This window comes from Brassica napus, chromosome A2, assembly GCF_020379485.1.
Source record: "Brassica napus cultivar Da-Ae chromosome A2, Da-Ae, whole genome shotgun sequence".
NCBI classification, from domain to species: domain Eukaryota; kingdom Viridiplantae; phylum Streptophyta; class Magnoliopsida; order Brassicales; family Brassicaceae; genus Brassica; species Brassica napus.
The window spans coordinates 5,141,161-5,155,180 of NC_063435.1; the positions used below are offsets into that span (position 1 = coordinate 5,141,161).

The 14,020-nt window shown below is 35.4% G+C and overlaps 2 protein-coding genes, 1 non-coding gene and 1 pseudogene across 3 annotated transcripts; all 4 read right to left on the reverse strand.

Annotated features, from left to right (window-relative positions):
• Positions 1-152: 152 nt before the first annotated feature.
• Positions 153-1,849, reverse strand: LOC106426514 (F-box/FBD/LRR-repeat protein At5g56420). Its single transcript, XM_013867228.3, has 2 exons — positions 773-1,849; positions 153-682 (listed from the first exon to the last, which is right to left on the reverse strand). Exons 1-2 carry the CDS (start codon positions 1,619-1,621, stop codon positions 254-256), a joined length of 1,278 nt encoding a protein of 425 aa, XP_013722682.2. The 5' UTR covers positions 1,622-1,849; the 3' UTR covers positions 153-253.
• Positions 1,850-9,152: 7,303 nt separating this feature from the next.
• Positions 9,153-9,348, reverse strand: LOC125589664. Its single transcript, XR_007325838.1, has one exon. It is a non-coding gene; the product is annotated as a U2 spliceosomal RNA (small nuclear RNA).
• Positions 9,349-9,653: 305 nt separating this feature from the next.
• Positions 9,654-11,950, reverse strand: LOC106408359 (annotated as a pseudogene).
• Positions 11,951-12,007: 57 nt separating this feature from the next.
• On the reverse strand, positions 12,008-13,707 carry LOC106426428 (F-box/FBD/LRR-repeat protein At5g56420). The gene is made up of 3 exons (XM_013867152.3): positions 12,815-13,707; positions 12,595-12,729; positions 12,008-12,506 (listed from the first exon to the last, which is right to left on the reverse strand). Exons 1-3 carry the CDS (start codon positions 13,664-13,666, stop codon positions 12,231-12,233), a joined length of 1,263 nt encoding a protein of 420 aa, XP_013722606.2. The 5' UTR covers positions 13,667-13,707; the 3' UTR covers positions 12,008-12,230.
• Between the last annotated feature and the right edge of the window lie 313 nt (positions 13,708-14,020).

A 14,020-nucleotide genomic window follows, 5' to 3' on the forward strand; every position in this document is an offset into this window, starting at 1 on the left:
GTAAGCATATATAAACATATTATGTAAATTTCCCCCCACAATTTATAAGAAAAGATACGTAAGATATTTTGAACTGATGCCTCTTCAGAGGTTAAACATACTGAATTGTCAGAATCTAGTAAGAACTAGAAGATTATGGTGAAATTATTCAAAGAAAAACACAGCAAATCCATATAAAACAACCACCATAGAAAGAAAATAGAGAATTATAGGAACTTCAAATCAAAAACAAACTTAATTTTCACCTTTTTGTTCATCTGAAAACAAGCTTACAAGTGAATGACCGTCCAGAAAGTTTCACTAATTCGTTGCTCATATGGTTTTTGAGAATCTTACGCCTTCTGATATCCGGATTTGAGATCAACGGATAGATCGTTACAGTCTTCAATCTCCCAGCATTTCTTAGGATGTAACTCGCTAATTTTTTCTCATCTTCTGTTCCTTCATAACCTCTCCACTCGAACGTTTCAAGATGAGAAGCAAAACATACAGGAACAGAACTAGGTTCTTTCCATCTAACCGTGGGATCTCTAGTCCCAAAAAGATGTTTCTGGTGAAGTTTGAGAATGCATAGTTTAGGTGAACTTAACAAAACCTTCTCAAGAACATTCCACCATTCTTGTTGACATGTGCATATCTCCAAACGAACGAGTTGATTAAAGAATACATTAACCCGCAGAATCTAAAAAAAAAGACAGAACATAGAATCTATATCAGTAAACCTATAGTTAACCGCAATCTTGTTTTTTAGATTAGTATGATCAATCATCACCTTTGAAGTGACTACACATAATGAAAGACGTTTCACGGATACAAAAGCTTTCAGAAGCTTCTCGGTATCGATATAACCAACATTAACATCTGCTTCTATGAGCTCTTCCATCTTCTCCTCAGAAAAAGAAACGTTTCTCCAGTGATCTTCAACGTTCAAGTATTTCAAAGAAGGTGCATTAACGTTCAACCTCATGAGATGAGTTTCACAATTATCAGGACATCTAAGAACCGTCAATCTCAGCAAACGAGGTACCGCGATAGATAGAGTTTTCGTGGGCTTATTATCACTCGAACATCTATCCAAAAACAAATCTTCGAGACTCGGTAAACTAGATAAGAGATTAGAGAGAGATGCATCGCTCGAATACTTCACGCATCGAAGGTGCAAGACTTTGAGGCATTGTAATGGGATGATCTGGTTACCATAACCATCTTCAAGACTACAACATTCAATTCTCAAGATCACAAGCGTTTGAAGATGGTAGATTTCCTTCTTTATTTGTAGAGCAACGGGATTAATAATACTGATGAAGTTAAGTTCGCGCACTTGTAGCTTGGCTAGTAGACATCCTCTTAGGAAAACTCCAGAACTAGTTTGTGTTGGAACAATTCTGATGTACAAGCTCTCTAACACCGGAGACTCGAGTAACTCCAGTGTCTTATTAATGAATACTAAAAACTGAGATTCAGATTTGTGAAAGGTGTAATCATGGTAGAGAGTTGGCAACTTTTTCCAGAGATTTCGCCACCTTTTGGACAAGAGTTGAGAATCAAACGCAGTTTTTGTGTGAAGCAAAGACATAATACGCAAGAGTAAATCATCAGGCAACTCACTGATGATGTCCATAACTTAGCAGATCCTTCTCTTTGATTTCACAAACTTCTTCTGCTGGTAATCATCTTTAAACGCAATTGATTTTGTGAAAGATTTAGTATTTTTTTATTAAATAAACGATAATGTTCTTTGTAAACTCATATGATCTCATGATTTTAATTCCAGTCAGATATTTTACTATAACGGTGTGATTACCATTAATTTTGTAAATCATAAAATATTGGAATATTCTTTTTAGTTAGATTTGCTTTTCTCTGTACTTTACTTATTATTATCTTGGATTTGCATACAATTTTAAAAGTGGACTTTAAAAATATATATATATATATTAATGTATTATCCACTATATATTAATCTTAGAGCATTACAACATGTTTTCATAGCCACGTGTCATCACTAAGATAATATTGTACAAAAAAATATTATCAATTCTATCTTTAGATAAAAGTTACAGAATCATCTAATATGATTAACATATATATATGACAATTAATGATTATGAATAATACATATTTGATAACAATTTTTTTATCCTCTCTATTTTTTTTAATTTATATTATTAAAAGAACTTAAAAATTACATTAAGCATATAATAAAAAAAATTAGATTTTTTTCTTATGTTGTATTTTGAATTTTTTTAAAATGGCTATAAATTAGAAAAAAAATGATAAAAGTCCCAAATTGAAAATTTTGTGATCAATGGTTTAACTTTTTTTGTTCAAACAAGATACAAATGATCGTAAATCGTATGAATATGAAGTCTCATTAATAGATATTCATATTATATATATATATATATTAATATCATTTCAATTAAATTATATACTATATAAAATATATATAAATATGTTAATTTCAAAATTTGCATTGAAAAATTATTGAGATCTTAATATTTTAATTTTGAAATTTGTACTGAAAAAGCTTACATTAAAAGTTTTGTGATCAAAGATTTAAATTTTTGTTACGAAAAATATGCAATTGTTAATAAAATCATATAAGTATGAAGTGTCAATAATAAATATTTATATTAAAGTATAGTATAAATAGTTTATGTTAATATCAGTAAAATTTAATTATATACCATATAAAGTAAATAAAATAATTGTTTTAATTTTTGTGTTTACTCTAATGTATATATTTTTATGTATACACGTTATTTTTTAAATATGTAGTTTCTAATATGTTATTTGATCCTAACAATCTCACAAATACACTTCTTCAAATCGAAGACTTTTTAATATTGAAAACACTATATATACACATTAATTTATTCGGATTAAATAGTACAGTCTTGATTTTTATTTCTGAAAAAACTTTTAATGAAATATCATGACCAGATTTCAATCACCTCCTTTTGAGTTTGTTCGAAGAATGAGAGAATTGATCATTTGTCTAATATATTTTTCTCTCTAATACCCTATATATCTAGCTATTATAACTGTTTGAATGAGATATTAGAATTATTTATTATAATTTTTTTGGTTTATCATTTAATAAATCAAACAGTTCTTACTTTATACATATTTTACATATACTAGAATGGTAAAATATTACATATATATTTTATCGGTATAATCTTAAGTAACTAAACCTTAAAAGCGTAAGTTAATAAAATAAGTAATTTTTTTTGCTGTTCTAGAATTAGATGATTTTTAGATTGAACTGGTGACTATATACTAGAAAGACATTTACATTTCGAGCATGCACTTATATTCAATAATATTTTGATATATTATATTTAAACACTAACCTCTGAATAGAATTTGTCAATGAATTTCTTCAAAAATTTGATTCTTAAATATGTATCTCGAGTGGAACTAATTTTTACAGAAGTCCATCTTCTTAAATTAATACTTATGTAATTCACCGAATTCACATAATAAGTTAATAAAAGAAACATAACTCATATCAGTGAAACACAAACGAGAACGAAAGCACAATTTTATAGAGGTAGAAAATGAATCACTCATAAAGAGTCAATAGTAAACAAATCGAGAGCAGATGTGTTCAAAAAAAAAAAAACAAATCAAGAGCAGAAAACATAATCCCCTTTCGTCATTTTACAATTGATGTTGCCTATATGATTTTGGTGATTTGTGTCAGCCGCAAAACGTAACTTCCTTTTGTGCATATGAAGTCTTAAAAATAATTAAAATGAGTTGTAATATGTTAACCCTTCAACAACGATGATATATTTAAGAGACCAACATTTTTATTCATCATTTTACAAGCGATAAAGATTGTAGTGTTGCAAAATGTTAAAACCATTTAATTAACAAACATTAGTATAAAAAACTCACTCCGTGCATGTGCGTGGGTTATCATCTAGTTTTACAATTAAATCTAAGAGGAAGCATTTACAGTTTTACACCTCTGTTTCTCTGAATAAACCTTAGACTATTTAGACTTGAGTAACAAGGTACGTCTACTAGACTAAATCCTCTCTTTTTTATTTTGTTCTGTTCTTCAGAGAGATTCTCTATTTTTCTCCCAGAGTCTGATTCAGATTCAATTATTCTTCGTATTTTGTTTAAATTTTAGTGTTGTTCTGACAAAATCATCTAGAAAAAGTCTTTTATGTACCATCATCAACAAGACAGACCTTAGACTAGTTAGACTTGAGTAGCAAGGTACGTCTACTATATTGCTATATCTTAAAGGATCTCGGTTCATCTGTTCTTCAGAGAGATTTTCTGTTTTAATGCAGACTCTGGTTCAGATTCATAGTTGACCTCATGAAAAAGTATTTGGTTGACAGTTTTTTTGTTTAACATGTGATTTATTGGAAGCAGAACGGATACAAGAGTAATACAAAAACAACCAGAAGACATTGAAGCATAACATTCACAAGGGAGACAAGAGTAGAAGAGAAAATCAAAACTCTTCAAAAGACTGAAACACACGAAAATTACATAACTATATACCACTAAACACTGGAAAGAATGTTTGAGAATAACAGAGTATCTGATCACTACAAGAAAACATATTTTTTACGAGGGCAATATACGTTGTAACTTCGTCGTAAACGGGGTGTTACGACGAATGAACCTCGAAACACGTTTCGTCGTAAAACGCCCGTCGTAACCGACGTTTCGTCGTAAATGACTTGTTAAGTTTACGACGAAATATATTCTTCGTAAAGCGCATGGCAGAGATTCGTCGTAAACGACACGTAAAATTTCGTGGTAAACTCCACATAATGGATTCGATGTAAAGCACACGTAAACATTTTCGTTGTAACACCCTCGTAAATATTTCGATGTAAACTCCACGTAAAATCTTCGATGTAAAGACCACGTAAAATCTTCGATGTAAAAGACTCGTAATTATTTTCGACGGTAATCAGTTGTAAATGTTTACGTCGAGCCTACATCGACGTTTCGTTTTATAATATATTTTGAATATTGTTTTTAACCTCAAATATATATATATAAATTTGAATTTATTTAAAATTCAGAATTTTAAATAATTTTAATTTTAAAACGAAATATGAAAATAAAAAACATTTATAAAAAAACATTTAAAAGTCATAATATTTAAATTCATAATACAAACCGAAATATTAAAAAAACTACATATCATCGAAGTAGTCGGTGGGGTTGCTCGGCTGTTGACGGGTTGGATCGGACTCTTGGGGATCTCGTACTGGCAACCCAAGAGCGGCTCGTCTCTGACTCAACATTCTCTGCATAACCGGGTTTCCCACGGCCATCACGTCTAGCAAATCCTCAAGAGAGTCTAAACGAACCTGCTGGCTATCCATTCGAGCTTTCATCTGAGAAGTCTCTTCATCCCGTCTCGAAGTGTATGACGAAGTTGCCCTTGCAACTTGGTTAACAGAGCCTATACCGACTATTCGTCCCTTCTTTCTAGGAGCCAGCTATAAAATTAAAACATATATTAATATAGTTATTAAAAATAATGTAAACAAAAATTTTTGGTTGTACTACCTCTTCGAAGATTCTGTCGGCTTCTTCGGTGAACAATGTGACGGGTAATCCATCGGGAGACTCCTGAGTTAGTTGCGTCTCCCGTTCTTCAATCCGAGTAGCCACTGCTTGAGCGAGTTTCTCAGATGCAGGATCCACAAAAACTCCGTCGGATGTGGCGTGAGTCATCTTGAATAGGTCAGACAGAGATGGTAAGACTCCCGTCTTCTCCAACTACAAAAAAAAATATATTAAAAATTATATTAATTGAATATTTTAAAATAAATATTTAAAAACAAAACTTACAACTTCTAGACGGATGCATGCATGTGGTTTTTGGCCGGTTCTATGAAGCATGGGCAAATTACCATCTTTATCCTTCGTTCTTCGAGAAGCCGAGCACGAATTGGCCTTTTTGATCGAAGAGGGGTGCTTCCAGTAGGCGATGAGGCCATCCCACACATCCTTCGTGAGCTCAGTGGGCTTTCCCTCATACCCGTCGAGCTCCCACTTGTCCTTCCAATCGGAGACTGTGTTGCAGAGGCGGATCTTTGCTTTTGCAACGAATTCCGCCTTCACCATCTCGGTGATTCCCAAAGACCAATGCCACTTTTGCTGAAACACAAAAAATTTGAAAAAATTACAATTAATAATAATATTTAAAAAATAGATACATATTTAAAAGTAAAAATTTAATTAAATTTAAAAATCTTACCGCAAACATTTTAAACCAAGTGATCTTAACGTGATTTGGAGTCTTGCTCCAGTTCGGATATGCCCCGTCGTAGTAACCCTTAATCGTTTTCGAAACGCTCCGGCCAACACGGTTGTTAGCCCCAAACCTGAAAGGAAAACAATTTAACCGTTAAAAAATAAAAATAATTTAAATTTTAATGTAATAAAAATTAATAACTTACCAATAAGTTCCTCGGGGTCTATCGGGGTCTAGAACATCCAAACCCTCCCGTCCAGGCTGGGCAAGCAAATCCTCTACCGTATATCTCGCGAATGGGGCATATGAAGGCACACGCAAATCCGGATGAACTGCACCTTCTGGGACAGGCTCAGGTGCAGCCGCTGGAGGAGGAGGTGGAGGCATATGCGGTGGAGGCATTTGCGGTGGAGGCATCTGCGGTGGAGGAGGACTCCAAGCAACTCTCTGAGAAGGCTGAGAGTCTGGAACTGCGGTGGAGGATGATGGACCGGAAGACGATGGACCGGAAGAAGATGTACCGGAACCATCGTCGCCAAACAAATCTCTATAGCTAGGTGCTCTGGATTTTCTTCTAGGAGCCATCTAAAAAAACTAAAATAAATTTAATCAATTACGACATAATAAAAATATTATTCCGTTACCTAACTAATCACCTAAACTAATTACCTAACTAATCACCTAAACTAATTCCGTTACCTAACTAATCACCTAAACTAATTTAAAAAAAAAAAAAAGAGAAGAGAGAGTTTACCTTAGAGAGAGCAAAGGAATTTGGGAGGAATGAGCGAGGCAGCCTCGCTCTCGGCGTCTCCTTATATAGATTAGGATTCGTCGTAAAAGCGACGTAATTTTACGAAATGTAGTACTGTGGTGTAAATCCTCTGTTTACTAAATGATTCCATACAGTTTCACTACGTGCAAATTTTGAATTCTTGCATTTTGAACAGGGGCAGAACATCTTACCGCTTTCCTGCGTGATCGGTGTACAGCCCGCCTGGTGCATGAATGTCTCTAGCCCGTTCAGAAATGCATTCGTCACTCTCCCGTCGGAATCTTTGTGCAAATACATCCAACTTCGTAACTTGTAAATACTACCGCCACCGACCATTTTTTCTTCTATTTTTTTTTTATTTTTTTTTTCCGTTTGGGTCTTGTGAGGAAGAGAGTTGTGTGTTGTGAGGAAGAGAGTTGTGGGAAATGACATATATATAGAGAAATTTTCGAGTTGGGTAGTTGAAATATAACAACTATTTTACAAGGAAACTTTTACATGGATTTTACATAGTTTTTTTACAACGACTTTACAACGAACTTCGATAAGTTTTTCACCTAAATATAACGGTAACATGATTCGTTGCAATATCGATGTAAAGTTTTCTTTTCGACGTACTTACGTCGTAATATTACATGGCGTTTACGACGAAATTTGGTTTCGTTGGGTTCGTCGTAATTGCGTTGTTAACCCACCATTTACTATTTCTAAGACAACGATAAGAAACCTGTGTCGTTCGTCTGTCTGCCAATTCAGTGGAACGACAAGGAGAAAGTGGACGGAAGTGCAGCTGGTTTGTACTTGAGAGGAACCTTTGACGATGGTCGGAGGTTCCACTCAAGTATAAACCAACTGCACTTCCCTCCATTTTCTCCTTGTCGCTCCACTGAATTGGCAGACAGACGAATGACTCATGTTCGTTATCGTTATCTTCGAAATAGTAATTGGTGGCTGAATGAGGAGTTGTGTGTTGTGAGGAAGAGAGTTGTGTGTTGTGAGGAAGAGAGTTGTGGGAAATGACATATATATAGAGAAATATGGTAAGTTTTACATGGATTTTACATAGAAAATTTACAACGCGTTTACAACGAATTTAGGTAAGTTAAAGCACATTGAATACACGTTTTCACCTTTATATAACGGTAACACGATTCGTTGTAATGTCGATGTAACGTTTACAACTATTTCGCATTCCATGTACTTTCGTCGTAAACTTACATTGACTTTACGACGAAAACGTTTCGTCGTAAATTACCATGGAGTTTACGACGAAGTTATGTCTCGTCGTAATTGCGTTGTAAAGCGTATGTAAATTTACGAGGAAATTATTTCTTCGTAAAACGCCGTTGTTACTGCTACGTTTTCTTGTAGTGGATGGAATCGAAGTGGTTACTGATATTTAGGGTTTTGAGCACATAAACTTCTTTGTTTATGAGAAAAAAGAGATTCTTGATTCTAGAATGAATAAAAATACTCTGTTTAATAATACTTTGTACTAATAGGTAAAGTCATGGAAATTCAAATCCATACAATAAGAACAATGCATCATCAAATACCAAACGTTTTATTAAGAAACATTATGAAAGTTGAATTACAATTTGACACGAGGTTGAAGGCTTAGACATCGATTCTAACTCCTTCATGCTCCTAAAATGCAGAGAGAATCTAAGAAGAGTGTAATGAAAAGAACCGGAAGAAGATGTGATTGTGGTCTCAAGGAGAGTGGAACAGCTACTTGGAAATAGACGAGTATCTGTGGAATCAGAGTGTCTAAGAAGTTCAAGATTCAACGTTTTAAGACATGATCTTCGTGTAATTGCAATGACATGCTAAAAACTCGTCAACTCCAATGGAACCATTGTTGAAACAAAAAAAAAAATCATCATACTCAAGCTTCTGCATCATCTTCAACAGATATTTCCATCGTCACTTGTGGACATTGCATAGCTTAGCAAATCTTCAGACAACTGACTGATGCCATCTGAATATGTAACATCTTTAATCAAGAGATTAGAACAAAGCAGAGCTTGAAAAGTTCAAGAAGAAACAGAAATAAATAAGACCTTCAGATTGCACTGAGGAATCTTGTTAGTAAAACATAGCCAAGTCGTTTTAAACTAAAATTTGGCGGGTTGAGCCAGGCCCTTGCAGTAGTGCAACGCATGGACGACTCGTGAAGGCCCAGATAGCAAGCTACCTTAACGGGTCTTCTCCCTTAAAAAATAGAGTTAATATCGAGTGACCCGATGGACCACATATCAGATATTAAACTGATAAGAACAGATACTACACTTGATCTTAGCCAAAAGGCCGAGAAAGGTATGATTTGTTTAGTTGCTGGCTTCATTATTTATACTACTTCTCATGCCTTTCATGTTTATTCTGTTAGCGATGTGGGACTTTTAAACAGTTATGACAAAACAAAACACTCTCTCTGTCTTAATGAGTTAGCCAATACTAGCTGTTTGTCAACTCACAGATAGACAGTTTGATAATCTTTTTGGCTTCTCGGAAACAGGTTTTTTCCTGAGAGTAATTGGAAGAAAGAGGGAGTTGTCCATCGTCATATGTATCTTATACCTTTTGCAGCAACTATAGTCTATAGTTGATTAAATCTTCCTCTGTTTGTTTGTTAATAATATTCTAGTGTTGTTACAAAATCATTTAGAAAAGGTCTCTCTATATCAGTTTGAAGGTATGTACTATAGACAATGCACAAGACAAAACTCAATTTTCTCTTAGAACCAAAGAAGCTCATCTGTGTTCTTTCTGTCAACGAGGAAAAGAACTTCCAACAATAATAAAGTAAAATTAAGTTTCACAAAACAAGAACATTGCATCCTTAGACTCACATCAAAATGTAGTTTCTGAGTGAGATTCACAACAAAGATTCTAGGAACTGTTAGTAAGTCGAATTACAAGCTGACATGAAGTTAAAGCTTTAGCCACAGATTCCAACTCCATGATCCTCAGCAGCTCTTTCTCCCCGAATCGATGACCTGATGAATATACAGAGATCTTAGCGGTTTTTAAACAAGGAGCGTTCTGCAGGATGTAAAGAACAATTTCTTTCTCTTCCTCTGTTCCTTTGTAACATTTCCATCCAAAAGTTTTAAGATGGAAGGACAAGCATTCAGGAACCGAGCTCGGATTAGAGAACAAAGGTGGTGGATCATTGAACTCTTCGGCTTTACACCCCCTACGCCGAGAAACAGGCCATTTTATTGTCCAATGTATCTACTGTAGTTTGAGAACTTGTAGTTTAGGGCAATGTTTGAGCAAATACAGAAGCAGATTACGCGAATTTTTTCCGTAAGTAGATAGTTTCAGATGACGAAGCCGCTGAGAAATTGTATCCGCAAGAAGCAGAACCTGGACGGAAAAACATTACAAGGATTACCAAAATATTGTTCTAAATAAAACAGGAGAGAAATACATGGCAAGTTTTAGACATAGAAAATTTGTAACATCCCTCTTTTCCTCCAAATTTTATAAAGTTATTATACATAAATCTTATAACCCCCAAAGTGTAAGAAGAAACATTTTAATATAAAATGTTTAGGGTCCTGTAAATTTTAAGACTGGCTGTGAAAGATATGAGGGAGTTACCTTGGTAGGATACAAATGTATGGAAAGAAACTCCACAGAAGTAAGAAATCTGAGAAGCTTGTCAGTTTGAGAATCATCAACAAGGAGACTAGCCTCCACCAAGTTGTGCAGATCCTCATAAAACTCGAAATTGCTACCGTTGATGTATACCTCTGAGTAGTTCAAAGAACGAGCATTTATCTTGAATCTAGACTTATTGCTAGGATAAGTGCGAACCGAAGTATAATCTTCTATCTCCAATCTCTCGAGAGAAGGGACCGATATGGTGAATAAAGAAGAGCAAGGGTGATAAAACCGGAACCGCAGCGGGAGTCAGTGGTAACGCTATCTAAGAAGAGATCGTTAAGAACAGGACAAGAAGACATTAGCCTGCAGAAATCTACTTCCCCACGGAACCTCACACGTGTGAGGTGTAGACTTTTCAGGGACCGGAAGCAAACCGGGGAACCATGGCATTGGATCGTGTGGAGTTTCAGGACCACGAGTTTTCGGAAGACTGTATTTGGGAAACTACTTGGGAATTTAAGAGAACTCGAGTGTTGTTCCCTCAGTTTGAGGGTTAGGGTTTGGAGAACTGGAGCTTCATGTAATTTCAGTGACCTCCTAAAAAAAATTCCAAAGCTACTGGAACTGATTTTAGGACGAGAGTTTGCATCTTACTCAAGCACTGGCATCATCCTCCACAGATATTTCCATCGTTTAGAGAGTATGCTTGTATTCACTGCATTGGTTATGGGGACTAATGAGAGGATCAGTACGAGCAAATCGTCAGGTAAATGACTGATCCTATCCGAGAATTTAACATCTTTGTGAATTTAACAAAAAATATTGTATATGTATAAATAAAACGATCAAATATATAAAAATAGTTATCGATAATATATACAAATAAATTTACCATACGAAAGGTGCATGTCTTATCATAGTACTTTACTGTTTTGCACGTGTACTTTACTCGCATGAGGTGCAAAAATTTTGGGGGAAAACAAACCGGAGAATTAGCATAAATTTGTCCATTGATGAGTGCCATTTATATCGGTTTTTAGTTCGGTTTTTAATTAGGATTTATTAGTTTTTATTATGTATTCTGATCATTTTGAATCTTTTTGTGTTCTATAGTATTTCTTCAGGTTATAGAAGCTGGAGTGCAAAAATGGAAGGTTTCATATTAAGATTTTCAAGAAGGATGAGTTAGTCCCCTGCAATAGTAACGCATGGGCTACACAGTCTACACTTGATCTTAGCCAAGAGGCCGAAAGGCATGATTGGTTACGTCCCCAAGCCTCATCTTTTACACTGCTTCTCGTGTCTTCCATGCCTATTCGGTCAAGAGTATGACAAAACAAAACACTTTCTCTGTCTTAGTATAACCAAAAATAGTCTTAAACTGGGCTTCTTCTTCTTCCTTACCTTAAATGGATTTGCGAGAAAAAACTGGCCGGGATCAACCATGGCAAAGTGGATTATAATTGTTTTTGGCTTCCTACTCAGTCACAAGATACAGATCAATGATAAAAATAAGCTATCACAACTTCTGATATAATTTCACGTTCAAACTTAATTGGACAGTTTTCAACTCTTTGGTGAGATTAGTTTTCAGCCCATTGTAAGCTCACATGCTCTTAAACTCCTGGTCGCAATTTCCAGTTCCTTAAACATCTGGTGTTTGCGCACCAAGCTGACTGAGAAAGGATAGATAGTTGCACTCACTAACAGCTTCGCATTCTTCAAAATATAAATCGCCACTTCTTTCTCAACTTTTGTGCCTTCATAGTCACTCCACTCGAAAGTTTTGAGATGTAACAACAAACATTCAGGAACACGCCTCGGTTGCATCCAACGAACCTTACGATCCACAAGCACCCAATGCTTCTGCGATCAATAAATTTCACTATTAAAACCAGAGAAACCAAACATGATTGATTGAGAAGTTAGGGTTTAGAGAAGAATAATAATGTACCAGGACAAGCTTGAGAGCTTGTAGTTTAGGAGAATGTTGGAGCAGACTCACAAGCATATCCGTCCAGCTATCTATACATGAACATAGCTCCAAACGCACTAGCTGAAACAAAACTGTACCACGAGGATACTGAGCCTGTACATAATAATATAAGCAAAGGAAAAACAATTTATTAAAAACTAGCTAATGATATAAATAAAAGCTAGTAAGAACAAGTTACCTCTCCATCTAAGCATACATAAAGACGCCTGACAAAGGTAAAAGACTCCAGAACATTGGTGTGGTAGGACATAGATTGAAGATTTGCCTCGACAAGTTTCGGAAGATTACCGATTAGTTTAAGTTCACCAAAGTAGTCCACAATGTTCAACTGCTTCAAAGACTGGGAATGTATCACGAACAAATGATCGTCAGGTGGGGACTCTCGTACCGTATTCCTAACGGATAAACTCTGTAAGGAAGGCAAGTTCACGGTGAAAGTTGCCACATTGTCTCCGTGACAAGTCTCTACAACTAAATCTTCAAGGATGGGACAGTTTGAAACAAGCCTAGAGAAAGATTCATCGTCTGAGTACTTGACAGATAGAAGGCGCAACTTCGTGAGGGATGGAAAGCTTAACCGACAAGGAACTCCCGAGAGAATCACCATACGGAGTTGTAAAGTCTCAAGTGTCTCGCATCTAAACAACCTACTCGGCAAGTTAACAAGAAAATGATCATAACAAAAACTTATTTTCAAGTCACGCACAAAGCGATCGACTGCGATTTTAACCCATAAACCAATCTCCCAAGCGCTACATTCTGACGCGCTGTTGAGATGAAACCTTTCTAGGACAGTTGCTTTGTGTAATAGCAAAGTCCCTGACACAAACTGCGACAGGCTTCTGACATGGATTTCATTAATCTCTTCATCTTCCTCCTCTGAGAAATCCTCAAAGACAAGACTTGGCACCAGTGTCCAAAGAGGCAGCCATCGTTTAGACAAAATGCTCGTAGCCACGACACCTTTGGTCGGGACAAAGGACAGTATCTTGATGAGTAAATCATCTGGCAATTGAGTTAACCTATCCATAACAACTTTCAGTGCTTTGCTTTTTTTTTTTAACTTTCACTTGCCAATGCTACAACTAAAGACGAAAAGACTTTCGACTTGAAACACGACACGAAGGTTGTCGTGAAACACACAAAATGGTCTCGAGTATCGGTGATCGAAGGAATATGAGATTAACCCTAATTCTTGAAGTGGTTAACGACACTTGGATCAAACCCATTAGCTTATGGCATGGGCCTGTGTATTTTAGATTTCTGACTCCTTTATGCTGAGTTTAATTTCAACAATAAAACTTAGTCACATGGGCCAGTTGGCCCAAATTAAACATGTATGTGCGAAAAGTATATTAATTCGATTGATTAAGGGACCAAAAGT

Coding starts and splice junctions, on each gene's coding strand:
- LOC106426428 (XM_013867152.3), bottom strand. CDS start 13,666: ATGGATAGGTTAACTCAATTGCCAGATGATTTACTCATCAAGATACTG. Junction 12,730..12,814: donor ATGTATGCTTAGATGGAGAG/GTAACTTGTTCT, acceptor TATTATGTACAG/GCTCAGTATCCTCGTGGTAC. Junction 12,507..12,594: donor AAGCTCTCAAGCTTGTCCTG/GTACATTATTAT, acceptor TATTGATCGCAG/AAGCATTGGGTGCTTGTGGA.
- LOC106426514 (XM_013867228.3), bottom strand. CDS start 1,621: ATGGACATCATCAGTGAGTTGCCTGATGATTTACTCTTGCGTATTATG. Junction 683..772: donor TATGTGTAGTCACTTCAAAG/GTGATGATTGAT, acceptor CTTTTTTTTTAG/ATTCTGCGGGTTAATGTATT.